This window comes from Perkinsus marinus, assembly GCF_000006405.1.
Source record: "Perkinsus marinus ATCC 50983 genomic scaffold scf_1104296962378, whole genome shotgun sequence".
Taxonomy (NCBI): Eukaryota; Perkinsozoa; order Perkinsida; family Perkinsidae; genus Perkinsus; species Perkinsus marinus.
Genome location: NW_003205427.1, coordinates 347625 through 369213, shown reverse-complemented (window position 1 = coordinate 369213; position 21589 = coordinate 347625). Strand labels below are relative to the sequence as shown.

The following is a 21589-nucleotide window of genomic DNA, read 5'->3' as shown; positions in this document are numbered from 1 at the left end:
GCGCTTCGCGCGGCGCCGTTCCCTACTGTTTACATGCACTTGCACTATTTTTTATTAGGTGACATCGGTGAAATCCGGTGACACTCGGTGAAGTGTCCCCTCAGAAATGGGGCTCGAGATTACGGGCGCGCGCGACTAATAAATCTTGATCACTTGCAATCTTGCGTTTCCTCAGCGCAAGATCTACTCGAGTTAACTATGTCCGCTCCCAAGGAAGGGTACAAGAGATTTGCTCCTCTCGAGTGATCTAAACAGTTGTTAAGTCCCAATCAAGATTGCTGAGTACTATACACACAACAGAATCCAAGCGAGACATGTCCTACTCGTGGCACTATGGATCATTCACTCTCGACAGTATAGCTCTGTAGTTGATCGTACATGCTAGCTAGTCGCGTGGTGAGGACATCGTTGACATTAGGGGGTACCTGTTATCATACCACAACAGCGGACGAGGATCGAGGCGGCTACTTTCCTTTGCCAGACCTTCTCGTAATTCTTCAGAAATTCATCTCCGAATGTCCTGACTCAATATTGAACACACCTGAGGAATCATCCTCTCCTTACTCATAGATGCTTGCTGCCAAATCGATTGCATTTCTTCTCACTTCGCCAGAATGGTGGCACAGACCCGCGACGACCAAGGGTATGATATGATCTAAGTTGTGAGTCCTGTCGGTTCGACACACGTCCACCTAGAAAATGCTCGAGTGAGGCTCTCGAGGGCAGGAACTGGTGCGGCTTACGATATCCAATCCCACCTTCACACGAGCGTTGATGAAGTTTTGTGACAACCCACGTAGGGATACAATGCTTTCTTCGGTAGCCTCATGGGAGTGCATTAGCGTCCTGTCCACATCCAGGGAGCTCAAATACGGCAAGACCGTCTCGGCGCCACAGAGGCTCACTATCCTCAACTGCATCAGTACGACCATGGGGACTACCAACACACACACTCCCTTACTGTTAGGCCACGCGCCTTCTCCGCAACTCGATTATTATGATCCCCCAGTCTTCTAACTAGTGCGTAGATGAGTCCGGTTTCAGCATTTGTGATGCTATAGTCCAGCTCCTGAAATCCGGACAGGAGCAGGTGGTGTTCGGAAAGGCAACAATGACAACATGCTCAAAATAGGAATTCTTTCTATGGTTGAATCCTCCTTATAGATGATTATCAGTGGCCTCTGATGATTGCTCGGTCATTACTACTCGAATGCCTACCATGTCCCCTATCACGTTCGATCTTAGGAAGGCATCCAGAGTATCTATTGCTGATATTGTCAGTGGTACCTATTGGGGAGTCACTTCTCCAAACGATGTGTACCTGTGGTACATTATTCTGCCCGATGAAGCTCTTACAAACATGGGAAAGCCCACGCCAATAACGAAGAACTGCCTCTGATGACGAACACTCCATCACGCGCAGAAACTCCTCAATGGATCTCTCGTAATTCCGAAGCGTCCAAATTTGAACCTGATCCGAATGTAGACCAGGGAACTGCAAGCGATGACCCACTTGCCACGAGCCGCGATCTCGGCGACTCTTCTTCGGCTCGCGAAAGAAGATACGCGCGGCTAGTTCACCGATACTGCCTTCTACTATGCAGTACTCATCCTGTGTTCCCGCGAGAGGTGATTTCTGGTTGCTTACTATAGGGACATGAGACGGACACAAATTCATTGAGACACTTGGCCGAGGGACACGAATAAAGCTCACCCAGCGATTGTATCTCGGGCAAGACGATCTGCCGCAGATAAGACGCGACCTCATTCGAAGCATCAGCGTCCCAGCACTCCAATAACCCTTTCAGCCAGCCAACGGTCCTCCCTGGACATTGCCTGACAAGGCCAAAGTGAGTAGTCACCATAGCATCCAGCGGTAACTGGAGGTTGGCATATCTGAATCCCACCTTCACATAGTCATGATAACGGTCGACCAACTCCGCCGTTGTTTCCTCGTGTTCGTTGCCATGTGGGAGAATCCTCACAACACCCTCCGTTTCGTTCTCATCAGGCGACTGATAGTCCTCTCGGCTTGAACAGACATGCCCAGCCACGCAGTCAGCTCTTCACGAGTCTGATACTCACCCATCACGGTCGCCCTTCTCTGTCACGGCATGAACTTTCCCATACCTTTCTCCATCGTTTTCAGCAGTACTAGGCCTATCTACATGAACGACGCTGTTGGCTGGGACACCAAGATCACCATACAATGCTTAGCTTCATTTGTTGCGGCCCTTTCGCGTTCACCCATCCCCACTGATTGCTCATCATTCTCACTGTCGGGTTCGAATGCACCCTTAGAAGTTTCACCGTCGCCCCCCGATCTCCTTATACGCTGGAGGGCCAGTAAGGCCTGATAGAATTTCGTCTGACAACTCCAACTCCGGCTAGACTCTCACGTAATCACGTTGTTGTTTCAATACAGCCACTTCCGATTCCAGAATCGCGCACCGTCTCTGTGATTCTTCTAGCCCGGGATCATCGACGGCCTGTGGGTAAGCACGGCTCCATGACTGTCATGGACAACACGCAACTGAACATACGATCGATTCGTTTTGGCTCTCGGTCACAGAAATTTCGCCCTTCAAAATGCGATCTTCATGCCGTGAAGCAGTTTTGAATTCTCGCAGTTTGGGCAAGCTGAAGATGATGAGCATACCAACAAGCGGGTGATCCCAGATGTGTACTTCTCAAGTGTTCGGCGGACTTCTACCATATCAGTGATCACCTCACTAGCGACTCGGTCTAAACTGACACATTCCTTTTCGCCTGGGGAGGGCACTGGGTCATCCAATGTCAATTCCGATCTCCTAGTCCCCTGAAAGTTTTTCTGTAGACATCACTCGTCTAGCCACTTCAGTTCATCACCACCAGTCGACCATCGAATTTTCACAATATAGAGGAGGTTTCGTTCATCAAAATATCTTCGGCTGCGGACCCATGCAGTGACATGGTCAAATGTTCAGGCCTCAGCTGACAGGTACCTTACCGGTTTCACTGCATCTTTTCGGCTCTCCACAGCGTGATGGGGAACCCTTCGTGTGGGCAGCGGGAAGCCAAAGAAACTAATGCCTACAAAATCTGGCATTGTAAACTGCAGCATGTCGCGCTACTGTAGCGCGTAACTGTAACAGTTCGCCCAGTCCCACTCTGAATGCCTATAGGCCCTCCGTTGTTTTTCCATAAAAGTACGCGAATACTCTTCGTGGTAGCAACACCGTCAAGATAGAGACCGTTTGCACCAGAGGACACGGCCGTGGCCGCGAACCGTCCCTGAACCGCGAACAACGTCTTGTCTTGCGTACGCAACGAACCAAAAGGAAAGCTTGGGATATCGTAAATCGTATTGCCGCTAATTATGAAGTGTCCATGACGACAGCGAGAGTCATAGACATAGTCGGAACACCCGTCGGTGAACCAATGCTTCAGGAGCACGAGCGCCCTACCCAGTCATCAGAGGTTGAGTTGGTGACTTCCATGCGAGCCCACACCTCAATGCGATCGGGGAGCAACCCGTGTCCTTCTGGAAGCCAATTCACGACCACCTCGCGCAATTCACTGAGTTGTCGTAGGCGAAACTCCTGTAAAAGGAGTTGATGCGTGAGAGGCCTCTCAGTTCGCAGTGCGAACTTCGCACGGTCAAAAAGGGTGTTCTCACTAGGCCTCGTCTTACCAGCTCTACAGGATATTGTACAGTTCTCGAGGAGCGCCATCCGCTGTGCCGTACACCTTCACAAGGAAGGCACAGCTGGTCGGCACTATGCGGTTCAGACTCTGATGAGGCTCGGACAAGCCACGCATCGAGTGGCCTAGGCTTGGACGAAATGATCAGCGTGCATGGCATGAGAGTAGAGACAAAGGTCGACACTGGGGGGAGCACCACGAATCAACAGAGATATGATAAAGCAGTTGAAAGTTTCAACTTGAAACAATCTACAGCTCAAGACGGTCATCCAGGTCTTCTAGTATACGTCGTGGCTCCTCCTGCAGTCTAATCTTATCAGCAGTAGATAAACGACGAGCTGCTTCGACGAGTTGTGAGTATTCTTGGGACTCATCCGATTCTTTTTCAATTACTTGCTCGACTGCGACTGTGTTGCGGTGTGTGGGACCGGTACCACTCGAGTCGGATTGGCACTCTACTTCACAGTGCCTATCGACCAGGATCTGAGTTCATCCATCCTTCATGCAGGCTAAACTTGTTGGGAGTGAATACAAAGCAGGCACTCCTCCCAACCCACTTTGCCGTTATCGCGGAACTCCTTATACAATGTCGTCTCCTCGAATTGCTCGACGAACATAGTGCAGTAGCTGCGCAAGCGCATGTCGTAATCGCCCTGAGATGGCACCGTTCTGTCAAGCCTCATTCTACACGCCTCGAGGTGGCCAACGATCGAACTACAGACTGCCGGGGGAGCGTCGTCATACCATGCCCATCTGCCCGAACCCTTCACCGTTGATGTGGTCCTTTACCCCCGGGCCAAAAAGATACGACCGACCCTCGAACGTTTTCACGCCATAGTCGGTCTTCGTCATCTTACTTCGGCATACACCCTCCATCAAGTCAACGTATCTGGACATCCTCCCATAGAGCCAATCGTGGATACAGTATGAGTTTACTCATGTTCAGCAAGTGGACCTGCCCGCTTGATCGAGATGCTCACGAGTGCCTTGTCAATCTGATGTAGACTCGCCCGGCAAGAGTCACATCGGAAGTAACGGAACCCCTCGAGTGCCAGCACGGAGTAGAGTGTGGCGCAGAACAGTGCTGAGGGTGTCATCAACAAACTGTCTGTAGAGCAGTGATGAGATGTGGATTGAGCTCCAATGTACAGTTATTTACCGGCCTTCTTCCTCACCCTACATTGACTATGGTTTGTGCAAGAATAGGTTGGGTGTATTCGGCCATTTGAGGGTCGTTCGATGCGAATTCGGTTCGTGACGATCACATCGTCACGATCTCAATCATCTCTCTGGATCGTCCTCTTCCATTGCTTGGCGATTACACGCACCGAGGCAAACCACGTGAGGAGTATATGGTCTAAACTTGTCAACTCGACTCTGCGACTAATCACTCTCAACAAGGTCATACATGCATCATTAAGGTCATCACAGTACGTTGTGGGCTTTGCTGTCAGAGCTCATCTCTATCTCGTTTGCCTGAAGTGCCTTCGACGATGTCAGAAGGAGACCACCAGTTGACCTCACAGTGTTCCATTGGCTTATCGTCCGTCACCCAGGGGACTCGCAGAGTTGAGGGTATATCTCGATGCCATAAGGTACTAGGTATGTCACCAGTGAACTGTGCATCCTGGATGTTGAAGGCAATCATGATCCTACGCTGCTGTATACCTACAGCTAGTGTGATGATAGGCCAGGGTACCAGTGGCAACCGTGAAGCGCCTACTCGTGTCGGTGGAGGAGGCAGTTGTTGGTGACACCATATGGTTCAACCAACTCGGGAACATGACCAGTTGCCCGGGATAAACGTCTATCGAAACCTGCGACTATAATACTCACTGAACGATCCATGAGGAGGAGCAGCCCAGACGAACTATGGCACGCAGTAGACCAATGGACGGCCGAGTATGCTTCCGGAAATTCCGATGTCCGATACTAGTAGTCAGTAGACATCTTTATACGGGTATGTTGATTTCAGGTCAGGCAATAAACTCACTGTCCGTCCAAATGGCGGGACCTGCCCCCGAGGGTCTATGAGTACGAGCTTTCCGTTGCTCGATCCTTCTGCTACTCTTGCATAGAAAACGGCGACACATTCTTGTCCAGTATGAGTGTGCGGGCTATGGTACTCGCTGGCGAAATGGACTGCCGTCCAATAGCTCAGACTAAACCTGTAATCACCAACGCCATCAGTGCAAACACCGACGTCTCAACAGAGTGATTGACAAAATTGTTGAATCAGTGCCAACCACACTTCTTTCTTGCGATCATCGAAGGGTCTCCTCCTGCGTGTTCAAGGTAACGTCTAGCCAGACGGTGTATGATCGTCATCAGCTGATGGAACCTGCTTTTTTACGTTGGTGGTGCTCAGCTTTCGAGAACTACTCTGCCGTTTTCTCTAAGGGTCGTTCGTCAACCGGCAGAGCCATTTGCCAATGGTAGAAATCATCGTTGACTATCCCAGAGTTCACTGAAACCGATAACGCCGAGCATGAGGGAGACTTCATCCCGATGAAAAGGTCTCGAACGTACTCGAGCCATTCTCAACTGTCCCCTTTTTCTCCAATCGTGTGCGACGGTGCTGCAAAAACTTCTCGTAGGTTTCTTCTGATGCGGTCGCTATTGTGTCGGGAAATGTAGGTCCTAGGACCTCGGTCAGGTTGAGAGTTTCAAGTAAGGTTGGCCACAATAGAGTGCGGCGACTTTCAGGTAGAAACGACTCTCGTTCGGGAGGTGGTATAGTAGCTAAGACGCTTGTCATGGCTAGTAAGGCTCGGATGGGAGGAGGCATAGCGATGGAATGACTTATATTCGGATCTATAAGGCGCATTGTCTAGCCATCATAGCAACGAACTGACTACATAGGCACTACTGTACGCAAGGTTCATCAACATTGATTAAGATCAAACACCCTATGGGCTAGAAAGAGGGAGCACATCCCACATGAAGTGAGACACATGCAACATCATATGGGCAAGAATGCTCGTCATCTTTACCATAAGGCTAAGATGGCATCTGCCTTAGCGCTTAGGTAAAAGCGGTTATCGTCGCCTCTTCCTCTGAGGTCTGCCACGGATAGGCTGACCCTTATCCTCCACAGGCGAGCTTGAGTCTAGCTGCTCATCAACTGGTAAGCCTTTCCAAACTCCCGCCTCCTGGACAAGGAGACCCTCATCTCGGGGGATTTCCGAAGCTCTCTTCGGGAGAGCCTTGCTAACGTCACTCTCTGGCTGGGCTCCGGGGTCTTCATGCAGTTCTACTACGAGGCCGCTCTCCTTCGACCAGTCACCTAGGATCTCTCGGATGGCTTCGATAACTTCTCGATTCAGTTTCGCAGCAAACTGGCCCGTCTTAGTTGGTAGGTATGTCCACGGTGTTGCCCAGGCACAGCCCAGAGGGTAGGTTAAAACTAGCGAACCGCGTGGGAATTGAACCTGGATCGTCCGCTCAACTGCATCCTCAGGCAGCTCATATCCATGCAGGTATCTCCAATAGCGTATGAGATCCTCTTTCGACTTGAGCCCTGGAGGCGGATTCGGTGCTGGCCCCAAGCCAACGATCACGGCTTCACTCATATGAGGCAGTAGAACGCATCGAGGGTGCAACAGCTCCACCGGGTTCATCGAAGACACATCGGGCTTCACAACTCGGAAAGTCGCTGGGGAGATCCGCATCCCAAATATCCCTGAGCTTGGCAGTCTCACGTCAGTATCGACGGGTTTGTCTCTCACCTTGTTCAAGATTACACTGAGTTATGGTGAGCATGGTTGCGCCAACTGTGCAGGAACCAGAAACTGACTTCTTGGGTGAGAGCACCTGCATACACTTCACAAATGCCATCCCAGCATATGACACTGACCTCAGCCATTGCTAGACGATTTGATTTGCCGCCAGCGTGGATCCAGTTGCCATTCGACAACATACCGCAGCAAATCCCAAAATGCAAGAGAGTAGAGTATATCTGAGGCGATACACACAAGCGTGGCCATTCAGATGGACGTCTAGCGCCACCTGACGCAAGGCCCCGATCTCGTGTCGCTGAGTGATAGCAAGTCTCAGGCCGAACCCAACCCGCATAGGGTCAGAGGCCAGCAACTGTTGTAGGGCCTCCAACTGGGAAGGGCCGAAGGTCAAGACGACTGCCGCTGTAGCGATGTCAGGATGCGGAGAAGCGAGCCACAATTTCATCTGGTAGTTGAGCTCCAAATTTTGAAAAACCCATGCGGCTTCTCACCTCACATTTCAGGTTCAGCAGCCTAGCCACTTGCTCGGATGTACGAAATATGTAGGGAGACCTCGGAGTGTTTCTAGGTGGTGGATTCCTAAGAATACCTTGACATGGTAGCCGGCCTACGCAAAGCAGCTGACACTTACTTCGTGTCAACACCAACTGTAACCAAGCAGCAGTTCTTCGGCAACGATCTCAGGCGAAGTTCCACCACCTCATCCAAAGCCTTTCTCGAGGCTGGCTGGGACCGACTGAGTACCACAAGAGTGTTCCCATTCACACAACGCCTGATGACGCAGTCAAGCGAGCACCGGGCCCTGAGGTCTCACTTCAAGGCAGATCCACCTTGCGTCCTGAGCAGCCCTTCCTCGAATTCTTTGACAGCTCTGTGTTGCTGTGGTGTCGGTGCTTGTGCTACGCTCAAACCCGGGATATGTCTTGATGTACCGCTAGAATGAATCGGGGCCGTAGTCTGTACAGACGGCTCTGAAGTGATGTTAGCCTTCATCCGTGATCGTTTGCGAGGCGGCATTTCTGTAAGGAGTACTATAAGACTGACGAGGCCCATACCCGTATTCCCCCTATACATATCCGCACCCAGTGGGGTAGCATCTACATAATCACCCTCATGTGGCATAGCCGACCCTGTTTTGCTTGATTATCCACACGTGGCATAGCCGCCCCTATTTTGCATAACCACCCTCACGCGCCCCTATTAAGCATAACCACCCTCTCGTGGCATAGCTGCCCCTACTCTGTGTAATCACCCTCATAAGGCATAACCACCCCTATTCAGCATAACCACCCTCTCGTGGCATAGCTGCCCCTACTCTGTGTAATCACCCTCATAAGCCATAACCATCCCTATTCAGCATAACCACCCTCTCGTGGCATAGCTGCCCCTACTCTGTGTAATCACCCTCATAAGGCATAACCATCCCTATTCAACATAACCACCCTCTCGTGGCATAGCTGCCCCTACTCTGTGTAATCATCCTCATAAGCCATAACCATCCCTATTCAGCATAACCACCCTCTCGTGGCATAGCTGCCCCTATTTTGCATAACCACCCTCACGCGCCCCTATTAAGCATAACCACCCACACATGGCATAGCTGCCCCTATTACCAACACAATACAATAGTGAAGTCGGCAGTTAACACAGCGAGCCCAGTAATCTCCATGAGTAGCATAGTTGCAAGCGATGGAAATACTGGGAGGATTCGCTATCAACTCCAAGGCACATCGATGATCTTCCTTTTTCAAGTATCTGGACAACTCCAACTACCTAAGAAATACAACCTTCCTCTCCCATCAAGTTGATGGCATCAACTGCTCTCCGATGAAGTGATTCACCTCAAACCGTCATATTGTGAACGTTTGATCAGTTCGAGATGTCTTAGCCATAGTAGACCCTCAGAGAGACCGATGGGCGAAAAGGTCCAAACCCAAGGCCCAAACAGTATCGCTACATTGATGTACTGTGTTACTACCAACTCAAAAGGCCACATGCAGGATGGGAGGATATACAATTACAAAAATGCCAATTCACTGCCTTCTCCTCCTCTGCACTTCAATCCCAATTCAGTTTTCCGCTACATTCCCTATCGTCTCTGACAAGCCCCTCAAACGTTCTTAGCGATAGCGCCCTTCACTATCGGAGCATTCAGTAGTCGTCTTCGTGCTTCCTTCAGAGCTCCCTGACAAGCACAACAACTCGACATAGACCTCCAGCTAGAGGCATCCAATAGCGATTCTCCACCCAGGCATCGCCAACGTGCTCCTACCCATCATTATTACCGCTTCCTTGACCAAACCTCTTCCTACGGCCAACAGCCCCAAAGACAATATCAAGAATATGATGCCTCCTACAGAGATGTCGGCAATCCATGATGAAGTCCACATGGAACTAGCTGCAACAATGTGAGAATACCACCTACCGCTGATGCTCAAGTCAAGTATAGCTACCAATTGGTCAGCATGTATAAGCTCATAGGCCCCTTCATCATAACAGCCTCCCCCCAACGAGACACTTCCCTCAGTGATGTGGAAACAGTGTGGTATAGATACGCCGACAAAAGGATATACTCGAGTCGACCGATACTAACCTTACTATTAACAGATGGTATTGACGTGGTGAGTTGTTCAAGGAACGGTATTAACAACTGCTTTGGTATTCTCATCCTTACTATACTTCCTCTACATGCTGAACTGACGTTTATCTCCAGTGGACTTCTTGCCATAGGGGTTACTGGCACTGAAGTCGCCCTGGCCCTTATTGAACCTCCCCGACTTCACCATTTTCCGTCCGCCCCTAAAACGCCTCAAGTGCCGACAGTATCACAAAGAAGAGACTACTAAGCCTCTCAGTGTTACCACCGTCCCGACTCACCTATCGCTTTTCTTAGTGTCCTTCAAATTGAGGTCAACCTTCGGTGGCACTGCGAATCCAAAGGACTTGGCGAGCTTCTGCAAGTCCAGCGAGTGGACGTCAAAGCAATCCTTAGATGCATGGGCGGCATAAGCATGCAGATACGATCGGTAGGCGTCTCGACTGGCCCGATGGAGGTGGTAGTTGGTCTCCACTAGTTTCTCCAATTGATGCTGGATATTAGCCACCTTAGCCGGGGGGAATACGTACTCGTTCAAAGTCGTCACGCCCGATTTCCGAAGATATCTACATAACTCACAACTCCACCATCTAACCCGCTTCCCTAACGAGACTACCTCAAGAAACCGAGCTCCTCAGGCATGAGGAAAAGAAGGGCCTTGCCAGTACCCTCAGCACCACGAGCAGTACGGCCGACACGATGGATGTATTCCTGAAGCAGAGACGCCTCCAAGTGGGGTCCAAGGAATAAGTAGTACCTTCGGATCATCCGGCGGATCGTACTGGACAATCCAGTCAACCTTAGGAATATCCAAACCTCTTGCAGCTACATCCGTACCTGCTCATAAGCTCCCGTCATACCACACCATGGCCACTTCGCAGCGAGGAGTAGGTCCATAGCACCTACACAGTAGTATGCCCGACTCCATTTGGCAGAATCGATAGAAGTTGGTCATCCGAGCCGACTGCTTCTTCTGACCATGGATCGATATGACCGGAATGTCAATGTAATTGAGGAGCTCATCATGAAACTTCACCGAATTGCACGAAGAGAAAAACACCATCACCTGATACCCTACATAAACGGCAAGTCTATAGCAACTGTACTACCTTCTTCTTCTGGTTCTTCTTAAGGAATGTAAACAATAGTCTCAACCGGTCGTCCCCTCCCACTACAACGTACCCCTGGACCAACCCCGAAGCTGTCGAGATCGCCGCATCCTGAAATGCCAACCACCACTTTCACGACACCAGGCTGTTCCCTCGACTACATCATCAGCCCCCTTGCTCTGTACAAATATCGGCTTTTTCAACGACAACCTAGCCAAGTCGTTGACCTGAGGTAGATGCCATCACGACGAACCACCAAGCTAACGACGCCTTACCTTCTGCGTCTGGGTGGCCGAGAATAGTGACGTTTGCCTTTTCTTAGGGAGTATCTTTAATATCTGATTCATATCCTCCTCGAAACCTGCAACCATTCTTCTCAATAACAGAGAACGTCCTCCCAACACTACCAATTTGGAGTATCCGATCCGCCTCATCAATGACCAAGCTCATTAGGTTGGCGTAGACGAACCCTCTAGTGTTCTGCAGATGGTCCAGTAGCCGACCGGGGGTTGCAACTGCATGAAGTGATATTACACGAGCCGACATTCTCGCAGACCAGGTCGTTACCAATAATATTGATTCCTCTGGAGAGCTTATCCGCCTCGTTCTTTCTATTCACACCTCCCATAACGATCCCGTACGTTTGAGAGAGCTTGGTAGAGTCAACGAGCTGGAATGGGAGGATTCATGCAAGGTGCGGTCTACTACTACTACTACCCTCTTGCACACGTCATAGATTTGCATAGCAAGCTCACGAGTGGGCGAGATGACCATAACGCCAGTACCTGTACCAAAGCATGTAGTAATCACTGGAGCCACCATGACCATACTACTACCATTCTTGGGCTGAAAACGGGTCGCAACAAGGAGCTCCAAAGCCGGTACCAAGAAAGCCAGAGTCTTCCCAGATCCCGTCTTGGCTGCTCCCAATACCTGTTAAAGCGACGCTCTTCCGTCATCACTCCCCCTACCCTCTGGAGTACATCTTTCCCTTTCAGCATCAGAGGTATCGCCTTAGCCTGGATGTCGGTCATCGTAGTGAAGTTACATGTAGTGAGGGCCTCCTTCAGAGGATCGCAGATTTGAAGATCTGTGAACTTCTTATCCGAGAAGAACCCTTTCTTGCCCGATGGGGCCTCGACACCCTGAACCATGCAAGTACCTACGCTACTGCCCCCTCCCAAACCTTACCTCGTCAGGGCCTTCATTCACCTCAGCAGGAGTATCTAAAGTGAAAGCCTGTCAGTGTGGTTAAAGTTGCACATGGCCAACCACATGTGTTGGTGATGACAATATCAAAACTCTGAGGGAATCTTATTAATTTCTGTACATTTTCGTGTATATTCTCCCAATTCATATAAGGAGAGCAGATATATTTAGTATCACTAAAGACTGCTGAGCTCATCGTAGGCGACTACCACTTACCAACACTCTGGCGTACAGCAGCGATCTTCTCCTCCTTGTCATCTTTCCGTTGTTTTTTCATTTCCTCTTCCCGTCGCTTCTTCGCCTCCTCAGGGTCACTCTTCTGTCCATGAAAATGGCAACGCTGAACGAAAGGGTCAACGCTGGCCTACCTTTTTGAAGGCTCTCTTCGGGTTAGCCGATCCTAGCTGCTGTGAATTCGTCATTCGGATGGGTCCACAACTACAATAATAAATTAGTAACCTGCGATAACTTGATCTAAGGCCTATTTCACAAACCCTCGTAAGGAGCGAAAATTGTAAGGTACCTCACGGTCTCATCATAAGGTAGTTTTTAAGTTCAAGGTGAACCTTAAGGAGCATTTCTTATGAAGTAGGTCCCTCGACTACGGTAATAGATCTGATTCTTGCTATCCTATAAACTCTTGAAGCTCCTCAACGCTTCTCAGCGCACATATAAAAACAGAGAGATTTACTCTAGCTTACGTATGGGACGGTAGTGCCATCCGATCTGGGAAATCTGTCTACACTGCTGCGCAGCTCAGTGGCGGTAGCCTCCTGTTGAGCCAACAGTGTTGGTACATTTGATTCGAGTCGTGTTCAGTGATTGATGGTATTGATTCGAGGAGTATTGCATGGCATTGCGATTCATCTCGCTTGAAGGAGTTCGAATCGTGTTGATGTCCTGCAATCACCAACCTCAGAAAGAGGAAGATGAGATCAGATGCTGAGCTCAGATGAAAACGCGACTGATGCCTTAGCGACTGTCGTTGGACTTCCGAGCTTTCTAGACCATCGAGGATATTGATGACCATTCTTGGAGTTTGAAAAATCATATCTCTGAATTGCAACCGTATCGGTATCTCAGAAAGTGTCTGCAACAAAACCCCTTCGAAATTATGTGACTGCTGAGAGGTGTCCTGGTCGGATCTTCTGCTCAGTGGAATACACCGGTGAATCGTCTACCATCAGGCATGCCATACTTGGTGTGTAGGGAGAAAGCTTATTGAGCCGTGTTCCCCATTCTGGTCAGCAGCCCGCACTGCTGGAGACGCAGTTGTCCCTTCCCCTTGCTAGACTTTCTTGTGATCACCTTCCTTATGAGGGTTGGCCAGCTGCTATTCGATTTAAGGGAGGCCGTCATCACCAATGTCTTCCAATTCTTCCAAGTACTAAACGACAATGACGCTAACCTTAGATTTTCTCGCTCCGATCAAGCGACTATAGCGACGGCTCTAACAAAAGGAGAAGGAGTTTTTTATTGAGTGTATGTCTCTAGGCCGGGCGGTCCGTGTATATATTCCTTTGCGGGGTATCACTGCTCATCATCGGTCTAATAGTCATGATAGCTACCTTTGATTCGAGAGAAGCAGCGGCAGCACCAGTGGGGTGGGAGAGGTAACCGGCCTGTATGGATACTGTCTTATACTTGAAGGTAATCGAATAGGTTCGTAGCGGCAACTGGTAGTAACCAGTGGGTTAGCTGTAGCTTCTTACTAGCAGGGGGATCTATCGTAGTGGTACCTTCCATGGCGCCTCTCATCAACACATACAGTAGGTGCTCAGCATCAACTACTTACCGAGGCTCGAAGGGGAATCTTGACTACTACCATGCAAGGTCATGCTTAGTGTTTCGTTGTCCCCTTGTATTGGGTTTAGTCCATGCGGGAAGTGTAGCAGGGGTGGTATGAGTTTTTGATTATCCTGATTAATACACGTCCTATACTAAATTTGGTTTTCTCTGCATAAATGTGTTCCCTGTTGCCTGGGTCGCCTTTGGATGCTCGAATCAAGCACTCGGATGTAGTGCACGTCTAATCACTACAACTGCTATTCGCGAACTCGTCCGTCTGCTGCGATTGAGTCACCGTCGATCTTTAGTATTCACAACTATTGGCCGAACGTGCTTCCTGAACTTAACAAAATACTCTCGGTGAACTGTATGAGTCCGTTTAAAGTTGCAGACGACAACCCAGAGCTGTTCCAGTCCTCGCTGGAACTATCCTCAACTGTCGAGACTGGCAGTCGCAGCGAGACTTGCCAGAGTTCACAGATTCTCGCCCATGGCCCCAGAATGGTCAGATCTCTAGAGTACGGCCCTGTCGACTGCAACAGCCTCCTATCGAAGGCAGGTCGGCTTGATCGTTGGAAAGTTTGTAAGCTACCGCACTTCGAACTCGTTGACACCTGACAGCCCCCGAGTGGGGACGAGGAGTTACAGTCCGTAATCCTGTTCCTTACATAGATGTCCATGAAATCATCAGAACTACTGTCGTGTATGTAGTAGTTCCTAAGTTTTACATATTCAACCCATGCTTCCTCGCCCTTCCGTCATCTGGACTTCGCTCCTTGCAGCTGTAGTGTCTCTGATCCTGTAGGTCAACTAATCTCAATCGCCTCCACAACGGTTCGATCTCTATGAAGTTGAGCATCATTCGTATCAGGTATAACTTCAGTGTAGTCGTAGTATCCTTGGTCCATCTCGACTTTGCTCACGTACCGAACAGTATATGGCCCATGACCCACCCTGCCACCTCTGAGGGTCTGCAAGGGGCTCGGAACTATCGAGTCCAGAGTGGCAATGAGACTTTGGGCGTTTGGCTAGTAGGATGCCCTCTGTACCTCACCTCAGTGTACTAAATCAGGTACCAGCGAATGGCGGCATCAAGCCTGCTGAGCGAGTTGTCATGTAGGAACTCGTTTGTCGTCCATTATTTGATTTCCTACGCAGATACTTCCATGGCCAGGCGGGCAGTCGAGCCCAGGGCCATCGCGTAGAGCTATACAAGATGTTTGCTAACAGGCTGAATGCTACTGTGGTCGCCGGCGATTTGAGAGGGTGGGCCCCTTCTCTTGAAGGGTCTCTGATCACCTCACATGTTGGACAGGTACGGTGACTCGACTGGAACTCCCTGGACTAGTGGTATTCTCGAGGACATACGATCGATCGTGGATTGGACCGGGAAGATGTTCGACAATGATACAGTGAGGCAACGTGATGGCCAATAACAATGACAATGCACTGTGGCTCAGTTACCTGTATATATACACGGCCACTCATTGGGAGGTCCGCAGGCGCTCTATGCTGCACGGTACATGATCGCAACTGGGAGGAATGTAGGCTCTTTTATGGCACTGCCACTAGTACCAGGCTCGTGTTCAGGTATCTGGTTGTATTCTCGAGTCGACCTTTGTAGAGTTCCCTGAGACGGCAGCTCAGCATCCCATGACGCTACCGCTTTGGTTTCTACCGTTGAACACTCGAATTCACCTCTTGGCTTCCCTCATGGAGTAGTGCGAGCCAACTGCGTAGTTTGGTATTCATTTTTGCTACTATCAGACCTGTGATAGAGGACCCCACTTCATTCGACTACCACACAGGAAAACAGCTGCAACTTTTACGCGAGGAGGCTCCTGAAGTACCCATAATCAACTTTCATGGTAAGGCTTGTGTTGATGACGGAATGCCTTCCCATGGTATCGTCCCATGTCGCTTTGCGAGATAAAGTCCCCCAGGGTTTGATAACAATGAGGAAAATGCTCGGAATTCGGAATTACAAGGGGCAAACTGCTCGAAGAATCTGTTCCTAGCTATGCGGAAAATTCACCCTGGGAACCTGGATATAAGTTCCTGGATGATTCCCTGATTGTCTTGTGTCTCAGGTTTGTCCGACTGGCAAGTGTCCCCGAAGAACGCTCGTGCTCTGAGAAGCTCTGTGGGTGGTGTCAATTACACTACTATCTTCATCAATGGAGGCGGCCATTCAAACCTTCATACAGGCCTCAACCAAGACCAAATGGCCAAAGGCCTCCATGACTGGTTCCTTCAGACCGACCGTTTCTCTATGGTCAACTAATGCGAATTGTTTCGATACCATCCTTGCTTGAGGTATGTTGAGTACGTATGCCTATGCGATGTGAGGGGGACAAGTGATTATAGTCAATACGAACTAGCACCTGTGAGGCATCATGTGCTGTCCGCAGCGGTCTATTCCACAAGGCCTCAACCTTGGCCTACTCCTTGCAACAGAATGTGCCTCGCAAGGTGTCAGGCGCTTCCGCAACTGTGCTCAACGGACCCAAATGTATTGCATTTAATGTAAGATACACTCAACTAGTTATGGTAAGATGCCCCTTATCACATAAAATCGCGCACTTAAATATCAGAAGGTACCTCTGAACGGATTGAGAGAGTAGTCGAACGCTTAACACTATGTATCTTCGAACTGGATTCTTCTTTCCATGCGGTGGGTATCACCACGTCTGCTCGTAAATCAGAATCCTATCGTGACTATGTCTGACCGAGCCACTGAGGTTGGCAAAGTGATTGACTTGGTTATATATCGTGATGAAACTCCATCCGGGCTATAGCATGCACACGATCCTCCTGTAGCTTTGTCCTAAGGCATTCAGTCGGGTGAAGGCAAATCGGATGGGAATCCAGTGGTCGTGCCAAGCCGCGTTGAGGAAGCGCAGTGAGAGGAAACTACAATTTCAACTCGGCAGCTTCGACAACTCGTGTGCGATGACTGTAAGGCCTCATGCTCATCGTGCTTGGCACCTCGTTCATCATCGATAATATTTCTATTCTACCCAAGCTCAGCCCCACCTCTTTTCGACACATCCAACGCAAAGCATTGTTAAAGTGAGCAACCAACTGGCAGTCTATGATCATGGTTCTAAAGTATGATCAATGTCATCATGCATATGACTAGGATGAATATTCTTATTGAGGACTGAGCGTCTGCACTAGTTACAGCAGCGCTAGTCCCAGAACCTAAACACCGCCACGGTCACTTAGTGCGGCAGCAGCTGGTGATCAGTACCGTCGAGACCTGAGTCACTGAGGCTAAAGCCATGAAGCGGAAATGTGATGAGGACCCCAGAAGTCACCCTAACGGCACAACAAATCTCATGTTTCCGACTTAGGACACAGGAGGACTCGTACGCAGGACTGCAGTTGCCTGAGGATCTGCAGAAGGTCAAATGGTAGAAGTTGAATCCTGGAGGGTCTGACTTGGAGTCCGGCAGAGTAACCGGCACTGAAAGCACGAGCTCTCACCGTCTCATCCATTATGACGGGCGACTTACCAGTGACGGAGTACTGGCCAGGTTGAAGACGCCGAGCATCTTCTTTGAAGAACATAATCACTGCCTTGTTGCTTTCCAACACGACCTCCTGTATAGCCTGAGAACAGAATTTTCCTTATATTGACCGCCACCGTCGATACCGTACTTCTCGCAGCTCGCTATTGAACTGCACATCAAACCAAGTCCCTGGGAGCTCCCGCTGAGCTTCGTTATGGACAACACCGGCCGGATATCTGATAGCGATGAACCAGTGAGAGAAAGACCAGGCTCTTGATGGACTCACTCAATGCGAATTCTGTCGATGCCGCCATCTGTTGGGAAGTCCTTGGTGACATTGAACATCAACGTTACGCGATAGTCCAGTATTCCCTGAGTTGACAATAGATCAACTTTCGTGGCTAAAGATCACCTCCGTTAAAGCGGCGGTGCTGAGAGTTGTTGTGGAAAGTGTCCCATCATCGGGCTCGTTGGACGATACTGTATCATGCTGGAATATAACTCGATAAGACGCCGTAATCGGAGTTCCATATTCGACCTTGGAACCTGAGCATGGCGGCGATACTATCCAAGGCAAGAAGTGGTCATCACTCGGAATGGTCATGGCTGCATCCTGAACACGGCCGTATTGATCCACTATAGCGATCGTCAAATTATTGGGCTCTGGGGTCACTTCTGGGGTATTGATCAGCCACGAAAGGCCGTAATCTGATGATGGCAAATGTTGACCAACAACAGCAGCCGAGCTTACCTCTAGCTGGTAAAACGTCGATGAGCCGAAGCTGTACGATAAGCTTTCCACTTCCCTTGGAACGGATGGTGCTGCACCTAGAAAAGGAACCATATCCACTGCAACGACCATGTCCGATGATGGCGACTTTTCGATGCTGTTATCGGATACTGGCAGGTAGGAGACTTCGAGGGTGTCACAGTACACTTCAAAGGTCTCGGGTAGGATGACCCTGACGGAGCCGCCTGAGAGATCGAACCTGAACAGAAGAATAAGACACTGCAGGTGTAGGGAGGTGATCACGTCTGCTCAGTGGCGAATCCTATTGCCATGAGGAGTCTCATGTTATTGTGCTGCTTGCTCGGAATGGATGGGTATAAAATACGTGCATCTTTCATTTGTCTGTCCACAAGCAGCCACATCAGAATGCCCATGACTGGGAGAATCGATTCTCACCTGACCTCGAAGCCAGCATGCTCCGACCATCCCACTTCGCTGTGGTTCACTGGACTATACACGAAATTAGCTATAGAGCCTAATGAAGCACAATATTCGCGGCCAGACTCCAAGATCGGCCACTCAGTCCAGTGTGGGCAAATATTCACATGGTCAACTACATGTGTGGAAATTTTGGGAACATGTCATTGGTTTTCGCACACGTGTACCCTAGTTTGTATGTAAACTCATATCATTAGTGAGCAAACTCACGAGCTTAGCTGAAGAAAGCGAGCATATATCCCATCACTGACTCACTCAGAGCTGGTGAGGACTCCTCCTTCGTGAGCTTCAACGCTCGGACATACCTGCTCTAGTCTAGTAGATTCACCATGAATACCACATACCATTTGATAGAGGCTGGAGTCTGAGGCGGTGTCCTCACTGTGATGACCAGACTGAGCAGCAGCGACTGGAGCCCGCCGTCTTGGGCGAGAAGAACAGCAACCTACGAAAGCTACAACATGAACTACTGGACAGTACTACTGGTCAACCACAACAAGCGGTACGGACTCCATCTCCGAGAGTTCCAACGAGAAAGGCAGTTGTTGCTCACCTGACGCTGACTGCCATCAGGCAGTTCCAAGGCCGACACTCGACAGCCTTGGAGATCGGTACCACTGTATTGGTAGAGGCAGTCCGGGCTGTTGAATGTGAAGTCGGGAGGTGCCACAATACAGAGCACATCAGGCTTGGTGCCTAGTAGATCCAAACCCAGAGACACCTGGAAAGGCAACAGTATACAATAGCAGTTAACAGAACTCACTTGAATGTCCGAATCGGGAGGATGGTGCCAAGAACATGTCAAACACGACGCTGGCACCACTTCGAAGTCCAATTCAGAAACCATGTTGAACCAGGAGCCGTCAGCGTTTTCTGCCTCTCCTGGTGAGCGCATCAACCTGATGGATCGATCCCACAGGGAAGTGCTGGCCACAACCCTACCGATCATTCGTGTTCGTCGGCAGTCCAGTAGTAGCTCCTCCGTCTGCTGGTAGCCTGGTAGTCTCCAACAGCCACTTCGATCCAACTGTCATCTTAGTAAGACCTGACCATACACCCAATAATAGTAGGTGAACGAGGCAGCCTCTGAGCAGTGTGGGAAAATGTGCACAAAGTCAACTACACGGGCCGGTGACAATATCAAAATCCTGATGAATTTCGGCAAATTTTTGTTGGTTTCTTAATTCGAGGGTTGGAGGGTCGTAGTAATTCTTTTCTAATTCGCATACAAACTACTATTAGTGAGGAAACTCCTGAGTTCAGCTGAGGAGAGCGATCATGAATTCCAACAGCGTTTCTGAGTATGAGCTCACTCTCGGTCGGGAGCATCGTCAGCTGCTCAGCAGTGAGTGTGGAAAGATCAGGGTAAATGCGCCGGGGATCCATCGGAGTGTAAACCTGCTGAGGACACAAGGGCGGCCCGGAGGACTAGAGATGTACCTTTAACAAGACCATGTACACATGTCCGGCTTGCATTGCTTCCATCAGCACACACCATATTGTGTCGGCTGAAGCTGTCACGTTAGAGACCTGTCCTCAAAGGAAAACCGTGAGTAATGCAGGAAGTCGTTCCCCACCTTTATGGTGCGGTTATCGGCCACATCAGTGAGAGCGAAATCCTCATCAAGCACCATATACGACTTAGCGTTGATATAGAAGGCCTCACCAGCATGAGCAGTCCTGAGGGCAGTACTATACTATCACTAATAGAGAGCATTACGGACCTAGTCATAGTGGTATAGAGGATTGCTGTGGCCTCCATTGCCTCCTCAAGGGTGGACAGTTGAATCCCGAATTGGGAGGAAACAGGGTAAGCCAGCGGGTCAGCAGTGGCTTGAGATAACAGCCTCGCCTCAGAGACAGTGATGAGGCCTGAACGATGACCAGTGATGATGGAATTTGACCATGGAAACCCACCTGGTAGATCGAAACCCTCTTTATAGGCGGATATTTGGTCACGTTTCTCGTCCATTAGAAAAGTGGTGATATCGAACTCAGTTTCACCCCCTAGGTCACCAAGCCGGACCTATGAGGTAGTGTCGAGCTCGCCAACAGGAACTACTGAGCACTGACCTCCCCAAGCCTGACGGTATTCCTCTCGCCTGCCCTTGTGACCACTCTAAGGCTCACTGTGCTACCACCAGCATCGAGTATCTCGTGGCCATCGGAGAGGGCAATCGTCGCAGTGAAATCAAAGCCTGTTGGCTTCAATGCTGTGATGACCAGTTTGTCCGCATCAGAAACCGCAGTGAACGAGATCTGTCAGGAAGCAGTAACTTTCAATGGACTTGGTATAGAGTTGGAATACCCCCACCTCTATTGTTGACATCCTCGTCGCAGCACGCATCTCCCCAATGAGCTCAAGGGTGCAGTTCTCCAACTGGGGAACCACGGTCCAAGACGATTGCACTGCAAATGCTTCAACAGCAACAACCTGAACAGAGTGGCTCCGATCCTTGCAGTCAAAGATCGTACCCCTTCGTTGTGAGTCGATGGTCGGAAATGACCAGCCTTCCAAAAGTTGTTCATTGGCGTCGGAGTTTCAACTGGATTAGTGACAGCTATTGTGAACTCGATCGTCTAGAAAGCAGCAGGTAGTTTCGGGACCACGCCGAGTATGGGCCTTACATAGTCTGACGGATACCCTGCTGGCTCGTCCACAGTGAGATGCATCAGCCTTCCATCACAGATGGGCAGCGAATTGGGGAGGTAACTGGTTG

General features: G+C 49.9%; 5 protein-coding genes across 5 annotated transcripts; 1 reads left to right on the top strand and 4 right to left on the bottom strand.

Moving 5' to 3' along the window:
* Positions 1-6722: 6722 nt before the first annotated feature.
* On the bottom strand, positions 6723-7355 carry Pmar_PMAR023040 (hypothetical protein; the record flags this gene model as incomplete). Its single annotated transcript, XM_002771880.1, has 1 exon — positions 6723-7355. One exon carries the CDS (start codon positions 7353-7355, stop codon positions 6723-6725), a length of 633 nt encoding a protein of 210 aa, XP_002771926.1.
* A 337-nt stretch (positions 7356-7692) lies between these two features.
* Positions 7693-7869, bottom strand: Pmar_PMAR023039 (hypothetical protein; the record flags this gene model as incomplete). The annotated part of the gene is made up of 1 exon (XM_002771879.1): positions 7693-7869. A coding segment is annotated over one exon (177 nt), but the record flags the coding sequence as incomplete, so codon positions are not given.
* Positions 7870-9972: 2103 nt separating this feature from the next.
* Positions 9973-12760, bottom strand: Pmar_PMAR023038 (DEAD/DEAH box ATP-dependent RNA helicase, putative; the record flags this gene model as incomplete). Its single annotated transcript, XM_002771878.1, has 16 exons — positions 9973-10223; positions 10302-10586; positions 10637-10731; positions 10778-10857; positions 10927-11086; positions 11130-11240; positions 11291-11356; positions 11405-11490; positions 11537-11644; positions 11697-11799; positions 11847-11914; positions 11966-12062; positions 12113-12274; positions 12321-12355; positions 12555-12678; positions 12707-12760. 16 exons carry the CDS (start codon positions 12758-12760, stop codon positions 10109-10111), a joined length of 1749 nt encoding a protein of 582 aa, XP_002771924.1. The 3' UTR covers positions 9973-10108.
* A 2105-nt stretch (positions 12761-14865) lies between these two features.
* Positions 14866-16434, top strand: Pmar_PMAR023037 (conserved hypothetical protein; the record flags this gene model as incomplete). Its single annotated transcript, XM_002771877.1, has 9 exons — positions 14866-14927; positions 14998-15157; positions 15199-15242; positions 15285-15392; positions 15442-15538; positions 15587-15670; positions 15717-15844; positions 15894-15994; positions 16217-16434. 9 exons carry the CDS (start codon positions 14866-14868, stop codon positions 16408-16410), a joined length of 978 nt encoding a protein of 325 aa, XP_002771923.1. The 3' UTR covers positions 16411-16434.
* Positions 16435-17465: 1031 nt separating this feature from the next.
* On the bottom strand, positions 17466-21398 carry Pmar_PMAR023036 (hypothetical protein; the record flags this gene model as incomplete). Its single annotated transcript, XM_002771876.1, has 21 exons — positions 17466-17741; positions 17790-17877; positions 17928-18013; positions 18054-18187; positions 18233-18349; positions 18393-18469; positions 18520-18630; positions 18675-18773; positions 18828-18906; positions 19125-19174; positions 19214-19314; positions 19423-19590; positions 19633-19768; positions 19812-19914; positions 20183-20267; positions 20447-20549; positions 20594-20741; positions 20787-20895; positions 21000-21128; positions 21184-21303; positions 21345-21398. 21 exons carry the CDS (start codon positions 21396-21398, stop codon positions 17466-17468), a joined length of 2373 nt encoding a protein of 790 aa, XP_002771922.1.
* Positions 21399-21589: the final 191 nt, after the last annotated feature.